The sequence below is a fragment of the Dendrobates tinctorius genome, unplaced genomic scaffold, assembly GCF_039654945.1.
Source record: "Dendrobates tinctorius isolate UK_male_01 unplaced genomic scaffold, ASM3965494v1 ptg000060l, whole genome shotgun sequence".
Lineage (NCBI taxonomy): Eukaryota > Metazoa > Chordata > Amphibia > Anura > Dendrobatidae > Dendrobates > Dendrobates tinctorius.
In genome coordinates, this window is record NW_027361728.1 from 38,979,447 (window position 1) to 39,003,185 (window position 23,739).

The 23,739-nt window shown below is 45.8% G+C and overlaps 1 protein-coding gene across 2 annotated transcripts in view; it reads right to left on the reverse strand.

The window, feature by feature from the left end:
* CLDN11 (claudin 11) overlaps positions 1-20,631 on the reverse strand; it is a 92,376-nt gene extending 71,745 nt beyond the window's left edge. Inside the window, exon 1 of one of the 2 annotated variants that reach the window (XM_073578877.1) lies at positions 20,076-20,427. In XM_073578877.1, the coding sequence (XP_073434978.1) occupies positions 20,076-20,301 (226 nt within the window). In that variant the 5' untranslated portion in view covers positions 20,302-20,427. Of the gene's footprint in view, positions 1-20,075 lie in introns of both variants that reach the window. The other variant, XM_073578878.1, reaches the window with a different exon arrangement.
* Positions 20,632-23,739: the final 3,108 nt, after the last annotated feature.

The window sequence follows — 23,739 nt, forward strand, 5'->3', positions numbered from 1 at the left end:
CCTGCGTTAACCCCTCATACCCTAGCTGGACTACATTAAGGGCCCCGGAGACAGAGGACAGCAAGCACCGCTGGTGCTTCGGTGCCAACGCTGGACAAGAGTGATCCCTGCAATCAAGACCCCTGAGGACTGATAAGTTTGTCTTATAGGAGAATAACTTTTATACTGTTTGCATACCGTATATGCCTCTCTGTTGTTGATATAAGCTGTTCCCATCATATTCACTTCTATACTGTCTGTTTACCAGTATAATTCCCTGTAAATAGACCTCCCCTTTTACTGTTGGTCCGCCTGCTTCGTGGTGACATATACCTCTCCTGCACGTTATTACATTTGGCGTAGTCGGCAGGATGTCACACGAAGGAGTGGACGGAGCAGACCAAGCAGTCAGGGAAGGACCCAAGACTAGTATTTCCCTGGGAGCCATGTTGAATAATCTCCCGAGGTTTACGGGGAAGAATGTGATGTTATGGAACTGGACTGAGAGAATTCAGGGGTTACTGTGGATGCACCCCTTGGCACCAGCACTAGAGGCAGAAATAGCATTGATGGCCTTGGAGGGGGAGGCACGGGACTCTGTCATGCATAGACCCCCCCAGGAAAGAAATACTCTGGACAAGGTGCTGCGTATTCTAGAGGAGACACGTGGGGATCCCACTGACGTAGGGGAATTACGTATGCGACTGTTCCTTCGGGTACAAAGAGAAGGGGAGACCATGACCCAGTATATGAACGCCCTACAAGAGCTCCACACTGCTATTAAAAGAAAAGATGGGGTAGGCGTAGGGTCAGCAGATGTGGTACTCCGGGATCAGATGGTGACGGGGTTACGTGACGGAATGATGAAGCAGGCTATGCGAGAGCGCCTGCGGGTGAAGCCAGACATGACCTTCTCTGAAGTAGGTAGTGAGGCGCGCACGCGCAAGCAAGAACAGGATGTGACAGGCTCAGTGGGAAAGGAGCAGGGAGGCAACGACCACTGAAGACAAAGTCCCCCGATGGGTGGAAGACCTGAGAATGGAGATCAGTCAGTTCCGCAAAGAAATGGCGACTTCCAGAAGGACCCAGGCAGAGAGGCCCGGTCCACTGGTGCAAGGAAGAGGAGCTGTTCCCCGAAGAGAAGCTGCAGTTACCCCAAGAAGACGTCACCTCACATGCTATACTTGTGAAGAGCCCAGTCATATTGCCCGGTGGTGTCCCCAGCGGAGCCGACCATCCTCACGGCTCCCGTTAAACTAGGTGGCTCCGAGCTCGAGGGACACCGCCCGGAGCGTGAAGAGCAGAGGAGAAGTGAAAATAGTCCCACCAGCCTTGTTTCCATGTGCCCCATGGTCTGGGCTGAAATCAACGGGAGAGCTGTGCGATGACAGCGGTTCACAAGTGACCACCATGCCCGAAAAAATTTTTTGTAGACACTTCACAGAGGTGCTGCGGCCTGAATGGGGCCCAGTCATTAGACTTACGGCGGCCAATCACCTACACATCCCGGTCGCAGGAGTGGTGTGGTAGATGGAGAAGCCGCTAGGGATCATACCGTAACTCTGGGCATGAACGTGCTTAAAGACCTCAGAAGTATACTTCTCAACGAGACCCCAGACCAATTCCTACGACAGTGGAGTGACCAGACCCCACAGAAGAGGATTTTTCAACAACTGATTCGGGCAGCACAGGTCCGGGAAATATGCAGCAGCGGAAAAGAATTAGGCATAATCATCATCCCTGCTTCTGTGAATCGAGTGTTACCCCCTGGGCAGACCATGCTTCCCCTACCTGTGCGAGCAGGAGTCCCACTAGAAGGAGCGGAGGCACAGGTGGAGCCTAGCCTAGCTGATCAATTGCCGTCAGGGATACTAGTCGCACGGACCTTGGCCACTGTGCGGAAAGGCACCATACTCTTGCGCTGCGTGAACTTGGGAGAGACTGACGTGACCGAGAGCAGAATTGGCCCACATCCTAGGTGTACCAGACGAGCTGGTGCCCTCCGAAACATTACAGCTGACTGCAAAGCCAGAAGACCCATGGTTGGTGACTGTAAAGGCAGAGGTCACCCCAGATCCCAGGGTTCTATGAGAAGGCCGACGGATTCTAGAGCAAAAGCGGGCAGAACTCTCAGAACTGCCCTCTCATCAGGTCCCTCAGGTGGAGGCCTTGCTTGGGAAGTACCAGGAGGTGTTCGCAAAGGATGAAGATGATTTTGGGCGCACGACGGCCATCACGTGTGAGATAACCACTGGGGACGCGGCACCGATACGGGAGAGATAACACCAGATACCCCCTCAAATGTATCAGGAGGTAAAGGGAATGCTGGCACAGATGCTGAAGAAGGGAGTGATCCGTGAGAGCCAGAGCCTGTGGGCTGCCCCATCGTCATGGTGCGGAAAAAGGATGGAACTTTACGCTTCTGTGTGGATTACCGCCGGCTCAATGCTTGCACGGTTCAAGATTCATATCCACTACCACGGATAGAGGAGTCCCTGTCGGCATTGGGAAATGCCCGGTATTTTTCTACACTGGACCTGGCCAGCGGGTACTGGCAAGTACCCATGTCTGAAGAAGACCGAGCCAAGACAGCCTTCAATCTTCCGATGGACTGTTTGAGTTCGACTGCATGCCCTTTGGGCTAGCCAACGCCCTGGGAACATTTCAGCATCTCATGGAATGGTGTCTGGGAGACTTGAACTTCGAAGCCACCATGATTTACGTAGACGATATCATCATCTTTGCTCCCACCGTAGAAGAACATCTCCGGAGACAGGAGCAAGTTCTGAGTTGGCTACAAAAGTACGGGTTTAAGGTGAAACCCCAGAAGTGCCACCTCTTCCGAACACAAATCAATTATCTGGGGCATGTTGTCTCTGCCAAGGGAGTAAAGCCCTCATAGGAGAAAATCGCTGCGGTGCAGGAGTGGCGGACCCCAAAAACCGTGACAGATTTGCTGGCATTTCTGGGACTCACGGGATACGTCCGGCACTTTGTGAAGGATTTTACCCGCATCGCAAACTCCCTCCTGGAATTTTTGAAAGGTGTACCCTCATGTGCGAAGAACAGGAACATAAACTGGGGAGAGCAACAGGAGAAAACATTCCAGGCTCTGAAGAAGGCCCTGACTGAGGCCCCGGTGTTGGCCTATGCCGACTTCACCCAGCCATTTATCTTGCACACTGACAGAAGTCTACAAGGATTCGGGGCAGTACTCTCACAGATGCAGGATGGGAAAGAGCATGTCATCGCATACGCCAGTCGCTCCTTACATGACTCAGAAAGAAATCCGGATAATTACAGCTCATTCAAGCTGGAGTTGTTGGCGCTGGTGTGTGCAATGACTGAGAAGTTTGCAGAGTATTTGGCCGGCTCGGAAGTTCACGTGTGTACGGATAACAATCCGTTGGCTCACCTCGAAACAGCTAAGCTGGGGGCCTTAGAATAACGCTGGGTAGCACGAATGGCAAAATTTCGGTACAGGATCTCCTACAGGAGAGGAGAGGAGAATACCCATGCTGACGCCCTTTCCTGAGTGGATTATCGCCCGCCAGCGCCCGGTCGAGATGAAGAGTTGGAGGCTATAGAGGTTCCAGAGTTTGGAGGGACTGCCAGGACGGTGGCAGCGACGCGGGAAAGAGTTCAAGAAAGTACCCCCCGAGAATTTGTTGGAGCAACCCCGTGATGAGTGGGTCCGAATACAACAAGAAGATCGAGAGATAGCTCAGCTGAGACGGTGGCTCGTAGTCGAACAGGTGCCCGGCCAGAGTGAGAGGGCGGCCATGTCCCCTGAAATGTTACAAATGTTGCGCCAGTGGGAGTGGCTACAGTTACAGGATGGTATCTTGTACAGAAAAGTGTACCTACAATCCGAACTGAGTTTCCTTTGGCAAACAATCATCCCCTTGTCCCTGGTAGAACAGGTGGCTAAGGAAGCACATGAGAAGGGAGCACACTTCGGGACGGAAAAAACATTCCAATGGCTTCAACGGTTGTTCTATCATCCCCACATGAGAACTGTAGTGGAGAGAGTATGTCAGCAGTGCCGGAATTGTGAACTATTCAAGCCACCGGAACAGCGAGCCCCCACAGAAACAGTGAGGTCCTCTGCCCTCATGGAGCTACTAGCCATAGACTATTTGACGATTGGCCCAGCACATCAGGACTATGAGCATTGCCTTGTGATGATCGATCACTATTCCAAATTTGCTGTGGTCATCCCGACCCGGGACCAGACTGCCGAGTCTGCAGCCTATGCTATTTATAAACTTTTAATTCAAGTGTACGGGTGTCCCAAGCAAATCCATTCTGACCAAGGAACCTGCTTTCTAGGGAAGGTGATGGAAGAGTTACATCAGTTGTACAAAATTGATAAGTCTCGAACCACCCCTTACCATCCACAGGGGAACGGAGCTTGTGAGAGATTCAACCACACCCTAATCCAGATGCTGAGGACACTTGAAGATCAGAAAGCGTGCTGGACTGAGTCTGTCTCCGAATTAGTGTGGGCGTACAATAACCGTAAACACAGTACCACAGGATTCACGCCCTATTCACTGTTCTTCGGTCGACCCGGGACGGGACTGACTGAATTGGCGCTAGAGCCTGAGGAGGACTACCCGCGGACGGGGGTGTACTCCTGGGTTCGAGAACATCATTGCCGGCTATGGACCATTCAACGGCTGGTGCAGAACTGACTCCGTGGATTGGAACACTCTCAGGTCACCCCCCAGAAGGGGTACTAGTAGAGAACCGTGTGCACTACTAAGGAAGGTGCCGTTGTAGGATCCCACACCATAAAGTACTAAAAATAAACTAGGCACTCAACTTAAAGATGTATTTTTTTGTCTTTTAATATAGTCAGGGCAAAACATTTCGGCTGCATTTGGCCTTTATCAATTACAAGCAGCGGACGCTGTGTCTTTCTCCAGGCACGTGCACACATCCAGGTCCCCTGGCTTATTTACCATTGGGGATTTTCCTCTTTTAACGCCCCATACTCTTGTAAAAGTGACCATACTAAGACGTGCCTCACTAAATATCCACAGGATTCCCACGAATCCCTGACACGCCTGTATAGTTTGTAATTGATAAAGGCCAAAAGCAGCTGAAACATTTTGCCTTGACTACATTAAAAGACAAAAAAATACATCTTTAAGGTGAGTGCCTAGTTTATTTTTATTACTCCCCAGAAGGGGACAGCCCTATGACCAGGGGATCGAGTCTTAGTAATGGAAAAGTGTCCTGACAACAAATTAGAGTGTCGGTGGGAGAAGAGCCCGGGGACCCGTCTATGAAGTTCAACCTGAAACAGGTGAAGAACTCCCCACTCGTACACTACATTGGAATATGCAGCGTCCCTGTTTGTCTCGAGACCCTCCAGTGGTGCCATCTGCCCCGATGCCCCCGGTGGCTGAACCAGTGATCGATGGTGAAGACGAAGAAGAGGGAGACTCTCTACCCCTTCAGGGAAACCCGGAAATAGGGCTGGTGCCTGAAGCTATGGGAGCAACCAAGGAAACTCCAACTTCCACTTTTCTGGTGGCTGATTCCACAACCTCCACTGATCTGAGACGTTCTGAACGATCAACGGCAGGTGTGCTCCCCAGATGCTACAACCAGGATGAATTCATCTGGCAGCAAATTGTTCGAGGTCTGGACGATTGTCAGCAGGAACTCCAGAAACTCTCGCCCGTGGAATGGCGAGCTCACAGACAGGGGGAATGTAAGGGGGTGAAGCACCGAAGGAGCCGAGGGGGAGTTGCCTTCCCAGCTCCGTGCCCAGAACCATTGAGCAGGGCGTTAGGTTCCCCAGGGGGAACTGCACTGAAGCCAGGAACAGGAAGAGGAAGAGGGGAGGACTGGGAGTGGGAAATCTGCACGCGCTTTCCATAGAACAGCACAGAGACCTGAGAGGATGCTGATGCAGGAGGGGAGAGTACACGGGTACAGCCACTGGAGTCAGAGAGACCGCCGGCACAGGCAGTGGTCAGTGAGTACGTGAAGCCTGGTACTGCACTGTCAGGAAGGGTGCTGACTCCCCTTCTTGATAAGACGTCGCCCCACAGAGAGACGGTGTACCGCGACCAGACGTTTCCCTGCAGAGAGACCGGGTTAACTGCTGAGACACTCCCCTGTGACCAAGGGGCATTCAGTAACGGGACAGTGACCTGTACAGAGGGACTGTGTTACGTACAGGGTTGCAGTGACTGGTGTGTGAAGGCAGAGCCCCTGACCTCGGTGGGAGAACACCGCTGCCAAAGCAGAGAGAAGGACTTGGAGCAAAGGGGAATATCGTCAGCCTCAGACCCTTTTGGCTCCTGCGTTAACCCCTCATACCCCAGCTGCATTAAGGGCCCCAGAGACAGAGGACAGAAAGCACCACTGGTGCCTCGGTGCCAACATTGAACAAGAGTGATCCCTGCAATCAAGACCCCTGAGGACTGATAAGTTTGTCTTATAGGAGAATAACTTTTATACTGTTTGCATACCGTATATGCCTCTCTGTTGTTGATATAACCTGTTCCCATCATATTCACTTCTAAACTGTCTGCTTACCAGTATAATTCCCTGTAAATAAACCTCCCCTTTTACTGTTGGTCCGCCTGCTCCGTGGTGACATATACCTCTCCTGCACGTAATTACACTATGATAAGCAGCTCACTGGCTATGGATTTTGTACACAGAGAGCTTGGTGTGGGCGTGGATAGCTTTCTTAGTTCTGTTTCATTCTAAATCTAGAAACTCTGTGTCAGAACTGTAGCACCCAGTAACCTAAGTGAAACATCAGCTTCTCTTTACCTAATTAGATGAAGTAGCAAAAACTTGCTGACAGATTCGCTTTAACAGTAAAAGGTACCAAGAAAATGTAAATGAGGCTCTCCAGGAGATGGGAGCCAATGGTCAGTTGCCACAAAGGGCTAGGCATAAAGATTTATTGTGTTGTGGGGACAAAGTGAAGGGGAACAGGTAAAAGAGTGCCTCCTCAAGGCACAAGAGAAAAAATCCATCCAGAAACATTTGAAAACCAGACTGCAAGAACCAGAATAACAAATCATCTCCTACATTACAAAATTAAAGAAGAAAGCATCTGTGTGCCTCCAGTGGGCATAATCGGTCGGCTCGAGTGAGACAATTTAAGCCTGGGGATCGGATACCTGTGTTAATGAACACAGAAGAGAGCAAGTTCCTTACACAGTGGCAGGGGTCCTATAGGGTGGTGGAAAAAGTAGATTTCAATTACAAAGAATACCAACTAGAGAAGAGGGAAAGCGTTTCCCATATATTATGGCAACCTACTAAAACCCTGAAAACATAGGGACCTACTCGAAAACCCCTTGCTGGTTGGCTCGGTAAGTAGCCAACCTTGCGGGTGTCAAAATGGCAGGAACTCCACAAATCAGCACAGCCAAAAATCAGTAGACAAAATAGGGGTCGATTCTTAGAGTTACTAGGTCACCCTTGTGTTATCAAGCATGAGTTCAGGTCAATTTAAAGTCCTGTAGGCTATGTGTTTTGGCAGATGGTGGCCAGTCCTCAGCTTTTGGGCAGAGGCAGAGGGTATATAGCAATGCCACGTAGGCTAGGATTAAATCCTAGCTGTACGGACTTTGATTAGTACACCTAACTAGCTCTGTAAATAAACAGGCTAGGTGTTCAGCTAAGACAATCTGCTGGTGAGGCTGAGCAAACTGGATGTGTCTTGAAATTGAAGAGCGAAACAAGCCAGATCTAGTCGGGACATGACTGCATCTGTGCAAAGTGCATACTTGCAGTCACGCGACCGTCAGCTTCTGCCCCGACACTGGAGAATCCTGAAAGAGTAAACTATGCGCGATGTGAGGATTCACAAGTCTGCAGTCACAAAGAGTGACCGCATGTCATGATCCAGCGTGGATCTGACAGTTTAAAAGGATAAGTGAACTTTTTTCCTTTGGCTAGGTGCCAAAGTGATGTGATTGCCCCCGGTGGCCATTAGAATTATTACACGTGGTGTCGTTCATTCTAAGTTGCCGCGGTGGTGGTGAGTGGTAGTGCACTTTAGTTTCTTTGGTTTAGTGCACGTAATTATAATTCAGGTGTGAGGCTCTATAAAAGAGAGCCAGGTGTGTTCAATCACTGTTGGTGATATTGTGAGTTAGTCATTCTCAAGGAAGCCTGGGTGAAGGAAGGAGCTGAACATGAGTCCTGCGCAGCCCAGCCAGAGGGGACGAGTGGCAGCTATGTGGTCTGCAAGAAGGGCTGGCATGGCGTGGTGGAGTCACAGTTTATGGTGTCAGCAGGAAGTGCTTGCATGGCTGGGTTGAGTGACGACTATGGAGAGAGTTGCACTCAGCATGCGGGACTTGGTTGCTGAGAGCCGGACTCAAGCATGCTTGACTTTTTGGGCAGGAGCTGAACTCATCTTTGGGACTTTGTTACTGGACTTCTGCAATTGGTGGTGAACTCTGCTCCAAGGCTGCACTATGGTGAAGGATCCAGTTATGGTGATGGATCCGAGTGGAGGAGAAGATGCACACAGGTGGTGGGCTCTGTTGCTAGGAGCGTACGCAACAGAGCAAAGCTAAGTGGTGTTTCCCCTGTATTGTCATTTTTCGCTCATGTGTGTTTAGTGCAGTGGTGGGATTAGTTTCCGCACCGACCAATTCCCTAGTGAGGGTTTAGGTTCAGGGCGAGCTAGGGTTTTTAGGTTCCTGTGCATCGCCCGGTGCGGAACCGGCATAGGGAACGTTAGGAGTGCAGGGACACTGGCTCAGGGGAATTCAGGAGGTCTCCACTTCCCTATTCCCTATTGCAGGGCCCACCATTGTTAATGTTACCAGGTTCCCCTTTATTATTTAAATTTGCCTTACTGGAGGCGGGGTTTCCAGACTACTTTATATATACGTGTAATATCTAAATTCCCCAGTTGGAGGCGGTGTATCCAGCTGCACGTCCTATTATTTAAATTCGCCCAACTGGAGGCGGTGTATCCAGGGTCACGTGTGTCATATGGGTTCGCCTTGCAGTACTCGCTGCGTCCAGACACACGTGACCGTGACATTATCACCAACCCTACATTTTTTTTTTCCTCTGGTGAGCTTTGGCCATGTGGAGACCTGTGAGTAATTGCTGCCGGGCCTCACTGAGGTGAGTGGGGAGTGGCAAGGTGTTTAGAGCCGCTGCAGCAGCAGTTATCAGGGTCTGGGGCCTCTGCTCAGGCAACCAGGAAATCAAAATGGTGGCTTTGGCAAATTGCGGGTCTTGCAAAAGCCCCTTGAGTCGCTGCTGGGGAGCGGGACTTGTTCATACAGGTGGACATAACCAGACAGGTGGGTGGAGTTGGTGACCCCCATGGTGCTGTCTGGGGTTCCCAGAGGTGAAGGGGTACGTCCCTGTAGTGAGCAGACTGGTGTTATAGTCCGCGGGGCTGACGCCAAATCTTCTACACCACCGAAGAAGCTGCCCCCTCCAGGTCGTGTGGAGGAAGGCGACCAGCGAGTGTATTTTTCCTCCATGTCCCTGCGGCTTTGGTAAAAGCCCCCTAGAGTCGCTGCTGGGGAGCGGGACTTGTTCATACAGGCGGACATAACCAGACAGGTGGGTGGAGTTGGTGATCCCCATGGTGCTGTCTGGGGTTCCCCGAGGTGAAGGGGTATGTCCCTGTAGTGAGCAGACTGGTGATAGTCCGCGGGGCTCACGCCAAATCTTCAATACCACCGAAGAAGCCACCCCTCCTGGTCGTTTGGAGGAAGGCAACCAGCGAGTGTATATTTCCTCCATATCCCGGTCCCTTCACCTCCAGGTGTGAGCAGCAGGTGTACTGCGGGGGAGTAGAGACAAATCTCACCCCTCGCCATTAACCAACCCGTGGGAGGCGCAGACCTCATGGTGAAAGGGTTGGAGGGTGTGTCCCTTGGTGAATAGCGGGGGTGTGAGTGTTGTGACAGCCGAGGGATGCCTCTGTTGTCGAGTCCAGAATGAGTTCACCAAATTTATGACTAACGAATGTGTGCAATAAACGTTCAGGTCCGGACCTGTGTGTGAACGAGCATGTATGGGTGGCCACCAAAAAAAAAAAAATCATCAGTGGAAGTGTGTTGCGAAGTGTTACCTGCGCATACTAAACATACACATACATAAACTCGTTCCCGAGGTCTTCGCTGTGGAGATGAGTGCTTCCTCCATAACGAACATTATTGCCAATACCAGCGGCGCGTTTGTCATTAACCTGAAGTGTCAGGTAGTGGTGGGGTGAACTCAGGATCTGGGCGTTCCCCGCTGTAGGTGTTTCCCTAATGAGGAGTGGTCTTGAGGGTCCAGAGGCCCCTCATTAAGGAGGGGGTACTGTCATGATCCAGCGTGGATCTGACAGTTTAAATGGATAAGTGAACTTTTTTCCTTTGGCTAGGTACCAAAGTGATGTGATTGCCCCCAGTGGCCATTAGAATTATTACACGTGGTGTCGTTCATTCTAAGTTGCCGCGGTGGTGGTGAGTGGTAGTGCACTTTAGTTTCTTTGGTTTAGTGCACGTAATTACAATTCAGGTGTGAGGCTCTATAAAAGAGAGCCAGGTGTGTTCAATCACTGTTGGTGATATTGTGAGTTAGTCATTCTCAAGGAAGCCTGGGTGAAGGAAGGAGCTGAACATGAGTCCTGCGCAGCCCAGCCAGAGGGGACGAGTGGCAGCTATGTGGTCTGCAAGAAGGGCTGGCATGGCGTGGTGGAGTCACAGTTTATGGTGTCGGCAGGAAGTGCTTGCATGGCTTGGTGGAGTGACGACTATGGAGAGAGTTGCACTCAGCATGCGGGACTTGGCTGCTGAGAGCCGGACTCAAGCATGCTTGACTTTTTGGGCAGGAGCTGAACTCATCTTTGGGACTCTGTTACTGGACTTCTGCAATTCGTGGTGGACTCTGCTCCAAGGCTGCACTATGGTGAAGGATCCAGTTATGGTGATGGATCCGGGTGGAGGAGAAGATGCACACAGGTCGTGGGCTCTGTTGCTAGGAGCGTACGCAACAGAGCAAAGCTAAGTGGTGTTTCCCCTGTATTGTCATTTTCCCTCATGTGTGTTTAGTGCAGTGGTGGGATTAGTTTCCGCACCGACCAATTCCCTAGTGAGGGTTTAGGTTCAGGGCGAGCTAGGGTTTTTAGGTTCCTGTGCGTCGCCCGGTGCGGAACCGGCAAAGGGAACGTTAGGAGTGCAGGGACACTGGCTCAGGGGAGTTCAGGAAGTCTCCACTTCCCTATTCCCTATTGCAGGGCCCACCATTGTTAATGTTACCAAGTTCCCCTTTATTATTTAAATTCGCCTTACTGGAGGCGGGGTTTCCAGACTACTTTATATATACGTGTAATATTAAATTCACGTAATATACGTGAATCTAAATTCCCCAGTTGGAGGCGGTGTATCCAGCTGCACGTCCTATTATTTAAATTCGCCCAACTGGAGGCGGTGTATCCAGGGTCACGTGTGTCATATGGGTTCGCCTTGCGGTACTCGCTGTGTCCAGACACACGTGACCGTGACACCGCATACTTGAACCCCAAGCCTTGACCTCCCCTTTAATATCATGGTTTCTTCTCAAAGTATCAAAGAACAATTCTAACAGGAAATTTCCCAGGATTGAATATCTGTTTCATGTGTTACACCATATACTCATAACTAGCCTTCTAGCTTAAAAGTGTATCGGAGAAACCTTTGTTCAGTGATTTTGATATATTTTGCTTTGAATTTGTTTTCTACACCATCTGTCTCATTGAAACAAACCTTTAGGGACTGTCCACACGTTGCGGATTCTGGTGCAGATCCACAGCAGATTTGGCCCTGCGGATCCACAGCAGATTCTCCTGCGTTGTATAGTACCATTATATCCTATGTAAAATAAAAAACGCTGTGCACGTGCTGCGGAAAAAGAGAAAATGGAAGTAAACTTATAATTGTTTGAGGTATTTCTAACTGCTTGAAGAATAGGATAATCAGTGGAATCCTATAGGTTTTAAATAATTTGCAATCAAGTGACCGGATATCTATATAATTATGGGAAACTAGATGGTGGCCCGATTATAACACATCGGGAATTCTAGAATATGTACGTAGTTTATTTAAAGGGAATCTGTCGCCCCATTTTTGCTCTATGAGCTGCGGCCACCGCCATCAGGGGCTTATCTACAGCATTTTGTAATGCTGTAGATTAGCCCCCGATGAAACCTGAAAAATAAGAAAAACACGTTAGATTATACTCATCAGGGGCGGTGGGTGTCGCGGTCCGGTCCAGCGCCTCTCATCTCCATACGATGATGTCCTCCTCCTCGCTTCTCCCTCGGCTCCTGCGCACGCGTATTTTATCTGCCCTGTTGAGGGCAGAGTAAAGTACTGCAGTGCGCAGGCGCCAGGAAAGGTCAGAGAGGTCCGGCGCCTGCGCACTGCAGTACTCTGCTCTGCCCTCAACAGGGCCGATAAAATACGCGTGCGCAGGAGCCAAGGGAGAAGCAAGGAGGAGGACATCATCGTATGAAGATGGGAGGCACCGGATTGGACGGCGACACCCATCGGACCGGACCGAACGTCGGGTTGAGTATAATCTATCTACTATATAATCATTTAATTCTGTCTGTCTGTTTGTAACGGAAATCCCGCGACGCTGATTGGTCGTGCGCAGCCGGCCACGACCAATCAGCGATGCTGGGTTTCCGTTACAAACAGACAGACAGACAGAATTAGATGATTATATAGTAGATGTGACACAGGAACACCAATTAGTCAAAATAAGCATTGGCTTTGATCACAATGAATAGATAATAACTACCTCATTGCCCACTAAGCAATAATACTAGAGATTCTTCAGAGCTGCTGAATTTAATAGTCTTTTTCCCACACTAGTAAAGTTTTCAGTTTCCTGTTGACTTAAAGATTTAAAGGGATATTTCCATCTCCAAGATCATATGCCAATATGTAGTAGGTATAATAATATTGTCAAATACTTTTAGTTAGAAATGTAGTATCGTTTTTTTTTTAATTTGCTATGTCTCTTTGCTCATGTCCAGGCATTGAAGGACCTTGGGTATCTTGTCCCATCAGGCCTCTGGCCTATTACCGCTACATTGTCGATATTTTGATCATCTGGATGGAGTCTGAGCAACAACTGATGACTTTCCACAAACACTTTAATCAGTTTCATCCCACCATCAACTACTACTCCTGTACTGAAATTAACTTTTTGGACACCATTAGCAAGATACAGAACAATAAAATACAGATGTCCCTGTACCAGAAGCCAAATTACCATCCAACATACCTTAAATGGAACAGTTTTAATCCAAACAACATAAAAAACTAATTTGTCTACAGTCAGGTTATCAGATACAATTGGATATGTTCCAACCCTACAGATAGAGACAAACACATTGGTGGCCTCGGAAAGATCTTTTTGAATCAGGGCTACCACCCAAGAACATTTGAAAACCAGATTACAAGAACCAGAATAACAAATCATCTCCTACATTACAAAACTAAAGTAGAAAGCAACCGGGTGCCTCTAGTAGTCACCTACAATCCAAATCAGGAGGTGCTAAAGGGGTGCTGCACGGAAACTACAACCTTTACTATAAAAATATGGCTGATTAAAATCTATATTTCCAGACACTCCTTCCCCCCACTTTTGTGTTTCAGGTAGACCCCAAAATCTAAGAAACTCCTACAACAACAGGAACCTTTACCTGCAAACAGAAAAAATGTATAACCTGTCCATTTATAATGATAGTGGACAAGATAAAGATTCCCAGCTCACGTCAGGACGACAAGATCCCAGGTACTTTCAGAAGCAACGCGTTTAATATGGTGTACTTAATTACAGTATATACAACAAATGTCCAACTGGTGGGGGTCTGTATGAGGAGGAGACAGGGCAAAAACTTAGAACAAGGATGAATTCTTATCGCCACACAAAAAAAATAAAAAAAAGAATAGACCTACCTGAGGTCAAACATTTTTGTAACCCTGATCACAACATCATGGAATTGCTGGGGTTGAAATGTAATTTCACATCCCAGAGAGACAGAAGAGTCTGGGAGCACAAACTTATGATGACCTTTGACACATTTGGGGCAGGAATGTATGTGTAGCATGGATTTATGACTTTTTACATCAATTAAGGAATGTACCCCTCAGACCCCATGAGGGCATCACAACCCTGGACCAGACTTTACACAGCTGACATAAAGCTTTCACACTCCCCATGTATGAACTCCTCCAATATTTACTGCCACAACTGTTTTCTCCCCATCACACATTGATAGTTCTGTTTCGCGTCACATTTCTTATTTACTGCAGTTGCACCTAAAAGGCACCCTGTCGCCATTGGCAGCATGAATCAGAGCCAGCGGTCTCTCCCGACTCCAGGTGATGGACAAATCTCACACTATACACACACATGGGAAAGAATTGTCAATCACTTCAAGGGGCGGGGGAAACCTGAAGCGGACTCATCACTCCTGGCCGTCTTTTCAGTCTATATTAAAGGAAATCTGTCAGCAGGTCTTTGCTATGTAATCTGAGGACAGTATAATGTAGGGCTTAAAACAATGAATTCACTTTTTTGGCTGTGTGCTGTTGTTTACTTACAATGAAGGTTTTATCAATTGGAGATTATTACTGCTGGACTAGGTCTCACGTGATTACTAATCTGTCCAAACCCCCTCCTGTGATAAGCAGCTCACTGTCCATAGACAATATACATAGAGAGCCTAGTGTGAGCAGGGTTAGCTTTCTGAGCTCTGCTACATGTTACATCTAAACACTCTGATTGTGTCACAACTGCTGCTAAGTGATACATCGTTGGAATTAGGGTCTCTTTTCCTACATTATGCTGCTCTCAGAAGTAGCAGGAAAAACATGGTGACAGATTCCCTTTAAACGTACATTGCTGCAATCATGCAGCCAGGCTCAGATTCATGCTTCAAGCATTTACTAATTTTCTTTGCTACCTTTGTTAGCATGTTCTAGGAAAGGGCTTCCTACTCCTGTGCACATCAAGCCATCTGTCTGATACTATGACTCATGTAAGGAGACAATGCAAATAATCTAATAGAAATGGGAAAGTAGCGACCCAGCAGGGACCAACGCTGCCTACTAAGAGATGGCACAGAGGCGGCATGGTGATATTATTCCTGCAGCGTGGGCTACCCATTCAATAGTCTAGATCCTGTGACGGGAGCACAAATGGCCTAAAGGTGGCTGCAATGTTCTCCAGTATATTTTGTACCAGCCTCACTGTAAAGCTTATTCTTGTACTTCAGCTAAATAATTTTGATTGGGAAGCCTCTTTATAATTCTGCGCACATAGATATTGTTACACATGACAGAAGGTTTATTCCTTACCGCTAGCAGGAGATTTTGTTTCCTCCTGAGAATAAGCGGTTTCTTTGATGTTATCAATATCAGTAATGCTACAGTAAATTAAGTACATGGGCTTAACATCGTGCACAAATCAGAAGGCGCATTGGTGTAGTAATCTCAATTATTCACTACATACAGATTCCAGATAGGAATGTTTCACTGAAGAGACAACATCTTGTCTCAGACAACCAGAAGAAAGTCTCCATTTGTGTTCCTGGTCCCAAGACAGATCTCGGCATTAATAGTGCCACCACGAGATGCCAGCTGATAACGTCAGCTAATGATACCATTGTTATATTCAGAAAGTGACAATGGAAGGAGACAACCAACAGAAATCAAAGGAAATATGTTACCAGCATGAACTAAGGCCTGATCTGTGCCCCGAAGCTTGTTCTGTTCCATCCCGAAGAAAACACTGGACAATCAAGAATCTAATAAGTTATAGTTCAGATAAATCACGCCTGGTACAGCCTATCTAGAGATAGACATCTGGTTTCTAAAGACATTAGACTCCATTCTCAGTTCTGCTGATGTTTTTACAGATCAAGAGTGCAGTATTATTATTATTCATTTTTATAGCGCCATTTATTACATGACGCTTTACATGTGAAAAAGGGGCATACATAGACAAGTACAATAAACATGTGTAAGACAAGGGGCACAAAAGTACAGAAGGAGAGAGGACCCTGCCAGCAAGGGTTCACAGTCTACAGGGGATGGGTGAGGATACACTAGGAGAGGGTAGAGCTGGTGGTGTGGCCGTTCTGTAGACTGAGGATCACTGCAGGTTGTAGGCTTTTTGGAAGAGTGGGTCTTCAGGTTCCTTTTGAAGGTTTCCGTAGTAGGCGAAAGTGAGGGGAGTAGAGAAGGAGATCTTGTGAGGATCGGAGGTTGCGTGTAGGTAAATACCGGGAGACCATATCACAGATGTATGGAGGAGACAGGTTGTGGATGGCTTTTTATGTCATAGATAGGGTTTTGAACTGGAGCCTCTGGACAATAGGAAGCCAGAGAAGGGCTTAGCAGAGAGAAGAGGCTGGGGAATAATGGGGAGATGGGTGGATTAGTCGGGCAGCAGAGCTTAGGATAGATTGGAGTGGTTCAGAAGTGCTAGAGGGGAGGCCAAAGAGTAGGAGGTTGCAATAGTCGTGGTGGGAGATGATGAGGGCATACTGCATAATGAGACTTGGAATATGTGAGTTACTATAATGTCAGCTGGATGGATATGAATTCTGTATGGAGTTAGGACCAGACTGCTGTTCTCCCACTTCTATTACACAGGTCAACGAAAAAAATTTTTTTTTCTGGTGTCCAAAATATTTTAATGAATTTGGGGTATTTTTGGGGTGCTGATTCTGAATATGTCATCAGTTTTGCCAGATTGGCTCAAGTTTTTGAGATTTTTGGTATCTTATTTATAGCACTTGTTGGTAAATGCGACGCATCATCTCATTAATTTCTTTGGATTAGTACTTGAACTGAGCAGTTCTCAATATAGTTTTGTGTTAATTAGTGTTCTAAAAGTTTGTTCATAGCTTGATTTTTGCACTAACTTTATGTTGTTGTCTGTTTTCCAGTGAAAAGCATGAACTCATCATGAAGAAGTTGTCTTAACGATCCAGACTCATTCTGTTACATTTGTGGTGAATATACACTGCCAAAACATAGAAGAAACATAACACACTTCGTAAAAAAAGTGTATTTTGCCTATTTTGGGGTTATGCTTGGGGACCAAGACAAGTTTTGGGCACCACACATAGTGTGCAAAGCATGTATCGAATTATTACGAAAATGGAGCAAAGGACAAAGAAAAAGCTTCAAATTTGGTGTTCCAATGGTGTGGAGAGAGCCAAAAAATCATCATGATGACTGTTATTTCTGTGCAGTGCAAGTGCAAGGATTCAATAAGCATAAGAAACGAAAATGGGAGTAACATGGAATCTGCAAGAAGGCCTGTCCCTCATTGTGAAGATGTGCCTGTACCTGTGTTTACCATAAATAACAGTCATCATGATGATTTTTTGGCTCTCTCCACACCATTGGAACACCAAATTTGAAGCTTTTTCTTTGTCCTTTGCTCCATTTTCGTAATAATTCGATACATGCTTTGCACACTATGTGTGGTGCCCAAAACTTGTCTTGGTCCCCAAGCATAACCCCAAAATAGGCAAAATACACTTTTTTTACGAAGTCTGTTATGTTTCTTCTATGTTTTGGCAGTGTGTATTCACCACAAATGTAACAGAATGAGTCTGGATCGTTAAGACAACTTCTTCATGATGAGTTCATGCTTTTCACTGGAAAACAGACAACAACATAAAGTTAGTGCAAAAATCAAGCTATGAACAAACTTTTAGAACACTAATTAACACAAAACTATATTGAGAACTGCTCAGTTCAAGTACTAATCCAAAGAAATTAATGAGATGATGCGTCGCATTTACCAACAAGTGCTATAAATAAGATACCAAAAATCTCAAAAACTTGAGCCAATCTGGCAAAACTGATGACATATTCAGAATCAGCACCCCAAAAATACCCTAAATTCGATGAAATATCTTTGGCACCAAAAATGCTGTTGACCAGTGTTATCAATTCCGTTTTTCTTTTTCCATCATTAGAGAAAAAAACAACTGATACATTGCACGACAGACATAAGCGGGACTCAACAGACCCCAATGACTTAAAGAGGGGTCCATTCTGTTTCGCTGAGTTATCCAAAGCTTCAGCAACATTGCCCTTAAAACTATTTAATCTACAATGCCTCTGTTACAGTTGTAGCCACAATTTCTATTGCAGGAACACATTAATTCCTTAAATATCAGCAGATAGCCCAACTGACCCTTCTCATGTCGGTGCCAGTCCCAGCTCTGTGATCAAAGCTCTATACAATAACTACCATTTTTTACAAAATTTAGCAAATTGGTTTGTTTCCCCCTTTCTGGTAGGCAGAAGTTTGGGCTCCTGCTAGTCTCTAACTACAACACTTATGATGAATTAAGACAAATGACTAACCTATTTCTCAAGATTAAATTCATCTTCAATTGTCTTATCAGCGCAGTCACATTGAAATGATTTGTAAAAACACTGACCGTTCAGATCATGTTGTCACAATAATATATTTTTGCAAAGACATGTAACCTTATCCACAAGAAAAATATGTGATACTATTCTGTTTATAAAATTACTGGGGAGAGAGTAAACTGACCAAGTTTAAAGGGGATTTACCATCTCGTACCTTTATGGCGCAACGACAAGCTATGCCGTAAATGCAGGTTCCACATTGATCTCGGGAAAGGGCCGCATTGTGCACTGCTGTCAGTAGATAGATGGCTGGAATTCCCATATAAATTAATGGGATTTCTTACTATTTCTGTACTTACGGTGAAGTGCTTTGGGGTCCTGTTCTCGAAATTGAAGCAGGTCCCATAAGTGTGATTTCCATCTACTATGCATTTATGGCATATTCTGTAAATGTGACATATAAGTGCGAGATGGGAAAACTGCTTTGATATAGATAAACATTGCAGCAAGTTGTGATTTTTTTTTAAATGTCAAACTTAAAATATCCAGATTTTATGGCACAGCTTTAAAAATTTTTTTTTTTGTCAAGCAGTTATAACTAGTATAAATAATAAATCACAAATAACGTTTAAAGCGCAAACCTATTTACAGAGTTCATATGCAAAAAAAACTATATTGCACAAGCAAGTCAATTTCAGTGCTGTTGATACATGGTGACCTCTCATCTTTAGCCAGAGGAGCACTTACATGTGGAAGTATAAAAGCACAGCAAAAGCAAATATACAAGATATCATGAATAATATCTGGACAGTCATGTCAATTGATCTGTGTTTATGTATGCATCCATCACAGCGGATCTGTCGCTAAAATATCCATTCATGCAGCAACCTACTATACTATATTATACGAATACTATACAAGTAGCTATCTATGTGTATACGTGAGACCTATCATATCTATCTAATATCTATCTCTATGTCTATCGATCTATTATCTATCTCTGTTATCTATCACATATCTATCTATCTATCATCTATGTGTCTATCTATTACATATCTATCTATATATCTATATATCCCATATCTATCTAATTATCTATCTATCTCCATCATCTATCTATGTGTCTATCTATCACATATCTATCTATCTCAATATCTATCTATATATCTATCTATCCCATATCTATATATCTATCTATCTAATCATCTATATCCATCATATATCTATGTGTATACGTGAGTCCTATCATATCTAATATCTATCGATCTATTATCTATCTCTGTTATCTATCTATCACATATCTATCTATCATCTATGTGTCTATCTATTACATATCTATCCCATATCTATCTATCCCATATGTATCTCCATCATATATCTATGTGTCTGTCTGTATATCTAATATATACGTGTGCCCATTTTTGTCTTTCCATTTGTGACTATCTACCTATGGCCATTTCTCTCGGTTCCTGGACTTATCACCTGTTATCTATGTATATTTATCTGTGAATACCTTGGTATCTATATAACTGCAATCTCCCTCATACCTAGTCTATCATCGGTGTAGCTTTTATACTTGTATTCATCCATGTCTACATTTGTCTCCTGTATAGTAGAAACTTACTGGTAAACTTAATGTTAGTGTGGTTTGGTAAAGTTGACTAAGTTTGATAAGGAGCACAGGGAACTTACCAGGCAGTGTGAGGATGTCAGCCAGAGGCTTGCAGTGATACAGCCCTATAGAGATGACACAATCTGCCCACAGTCCCCTGGAGCCCAGCTCATCCAGTTTTCTGCAGGTGTTGATGCTGTAGTCACAGGTCAGCACCCAGTCATTGGTGGTGGTGGCAACTACGACCCCAATCCATCCTACGAAACTTGAGACAAACCCAAAAAACTGCAGGCATGTGCCAGCCATGACAGAGAGTGGCCAGGAGGAGAGGTGAAGAGCTCCTACTCCTTCTGCTGAGGATGTGTCCTACACAAGAGTGCTGGACTCCTAAGAATCCCCCAGCATCAGTCACCTCCTCTGACCACTCCACCTATTAGAAGACAGGGACCCCAAATCACTTCCAGCCAATCACAGAGGAACAATGGGGGAACTGTGGATGAGTGGCCTGGACACACCAATTACATGGAGGCAGGAGGAGGATCACACAGTGGGACTAAGTGGCATCCATCATGGCACAAACTCTATAGTGAGCCTGCTGCCTGAGAACTGACATATGATAAAGGTGGAAACACTGCGACAAATGTTGGAAGATGATCATAGTATTAACTATCTACCCACTGACTGATCATAGTATTAACTATCTACCCACTGACTGATCATAGTATTAACTATCTACCCATTGACTGATCATAGTATTAACTATCTACCCACTGACTTGTAGATGTTCCTTAAACTTCTTGAAGCATGATCTGTCAGAGTTTGCATGGACTTGTAATGACTTATAGTTGTTCTACTACTGAGCACAGCTGGATGAAATGAAGCGTCACTGAGGCTGGAAATGTCGCCCTCCTTCCCAACTAACGTTCATGCAGAGACCACTAGTGGACACAGTCGGTAATGCAGCTTTACACACAACTGAATATTGCAGGTTTAGAAAAAGAAATGGTGATAACATTAGAATAATAATACTGGCTGAGTGGAGGAAATGTTCTGTTTTGCTATTTATATATCAAGTGTGTTATATATTATCAGTTCTGATTACTTTCAGAAATATACACTTCATGTTCATCAGGTTTCTGTCCTATTTTTTTGCTTTGAAATTTAGTATTTTTGACTTAAAAGTTGTATATACAATAATGTAAATACAATAAGAATAAGAATTGTGCCAGCAGTAAATCATAACTGTTTTCCCATGAGGCAATTATAAGAAACATATAGGCCTTGATTCATCATTGGGGGTAACTCGCTTTTCTTTTTTGTCTTGTGGTATTTGGTGACGTTTTTTGCACCAAATTCATCAAAGTGGCCCACGTGGTTCTTGAATTTGGCGCAAAGGCAAAAATGGGCTTTTTTTTCCTGTCACTTGTCAGTTCGGTTACTTTTTTGAGTAAAACAATGCAAAAAAGATGCAACTTTTGTTTAAGTGTAGAAAATCACAGGGGGGCACCTGAGGGAATGGTAACAGAACACACAATCGTGGCTGCAGATGTGAGGCCGACACAGATTTTGGTTTTCATAATGTGTGCCTCTTCAGTATTTCTATATCCTTTAGTCGGATGCTTCTGTGGGTACTCAAGTACGATTATAAGCATTTTACAAGTTTTTAATCTTTCATAGATGAATACATTGTTTTGCAAAGACTCCACCCCTGTCCTCTGCAGTCCAATCCCTGTACCAGCAGTTATTTTCTCTGATGAAGCCCCCCTTAAATGGTTTGGGAGATCTAGATGAATGGTTTTCAGGAGATTCGGTGAGCCCTACCATTAACCCTGTGAGATGCCAACAGTACAGTATCCTGAGACCATTCATGTGTGGCCTCCCTGACAATTTTGACTAAGAGCACTTCAATAGATAAAGAATGGAACCTTCTCCAAGAATCCTGGTCAGGCAACGCCTGGTTCTGAGGTCCCGTTTTACAGAAATCTGAATTTGCCCTTAGTGTTTCCACCTTTCATACTGCAGATCCAGAGTTTAAATCCAGCAAAGACCTGCTATAACAAATTACAGAAAATAATTACATTTATATTTACTGAGCACAGTCAGAGTTGGGGACATTTAGGGGTCACTCACCTGTGATCTTGGAGGAGGGAAGAGGAGAAAACACTTTATGCACTACTAAAGCAGGTGCACAAGTAGGTCCCTACACCTTATATGAGTAAAAAGAAACTTGGCACTCAACTTCTAGATAGATTTTATGTACCGTATATACTCGTGTATAAGCCGACCCCCCTAATTTTGCCACAAAAAACTGGGAAAACTTATTGACTCATGTATAAGTCGAGGGTGGTGCTGCACAAGGGTTAATGGTGGCCCAAGAAGATGCTCCATAGATAAATACCCCGCATAAAATGCTACACAAGGGTTAATGTTGGCCCAAAAAGATGCTCCATAGATAAATACCCCCCATATATTGCTGCTGCAATTTAAAAAAAAATGACATACTCACCTCTCGTCGCAAGGGGCCAGGTGCCGGTGTCGCCGCTTGCTCAGGCCCTGGCACTGGCGATATTTACTGGTTCCCGCACCATCGCTGAGCGCCGCTCTGTCTTCCGGGTCCTCTGCAGTGACGTTCAGCAGAGGGTGCGCACTGACTACGTCATCGCTTCCTCTGACCTGAACATCACAGTCAGAGGATGCGGAGGACAGCACAACAGTGGAACGGGGACAGGTGAATATTGCTCTGCTCCCCGTCCTCCCCCATCATACTCACCCCCTCCTGGCGCACAGTCTCTGCAGCCCCTGCTTCTCCCAAGGTCTCCAGCGCCTGTGGTTAGGGTTACATTGTACCGCTTATTAAAGTCATGAATATGCGCATATTCATGACTTTAATGAGCGGTACCATGTAACCCTGAACACAGGCGCTGGAGACCTTGGGAGAAGCCGGGGGTGCAGAGACCGTGCCAGGAGGTGAGAATGATGAGGTGAGTATGATCTCTGCCACCCCCACTCCCCCTACGAACCCCCGGTATATGACTCGCATATAAGCCGAGAGGGGGACTTTCAGCCTTAAAAAATGGGTTGAAAATCTCGGCTTATACGCGAGTATATACGGTAGTTTAACACAGCCAAAATAACAGACGTTTTGGCCTGACTTGGCCTTGATCAGAAACAGACTGCAATAGAATGGTGGTATCAGGAGGAGGAGAGAAGAACCTGTGCGGGAAGTCGTCAGCTGAGTCTTGTGTCACAAACTACACAACGCACACAGAGACATCGCACATAGGAGCCTTCTCCACCAAATCCCATGCTGCTGAATTGGCGGCAGATACGGCATGTCTACCATTCGTTATAGCCTTAAAGGGACAGGTGCTCGGTGAACTCTTGGTGTGGCCAAACATTTAGGTGCACCTTCCCACTTACTGGTTTTCCATCCATCGCCGCACCCCTCATCTTTGATCGACAGCTCAGGATTTATAGAGCCAGAAAAGGAGGGAGAAAGATAGAAAACAAATAGGTGGGAAGGTGAAGTTAAATGTTTAGCCACATTAAGGGTGCACCAAGGCCGGATTTGGATTGCTATATTAACAATTGGTCCGGACACAACCTCAAATTGCAGGTGTAATTGGCTTTGCATGCTAGTTTGCATTGCATATGGGACAAGGATCTGCTTTCCATTGCAAGCACTATTATAATATGGGTACGTAAGATGGACCAGAATAGTGCATGCTGTAAATTTTTCCATAT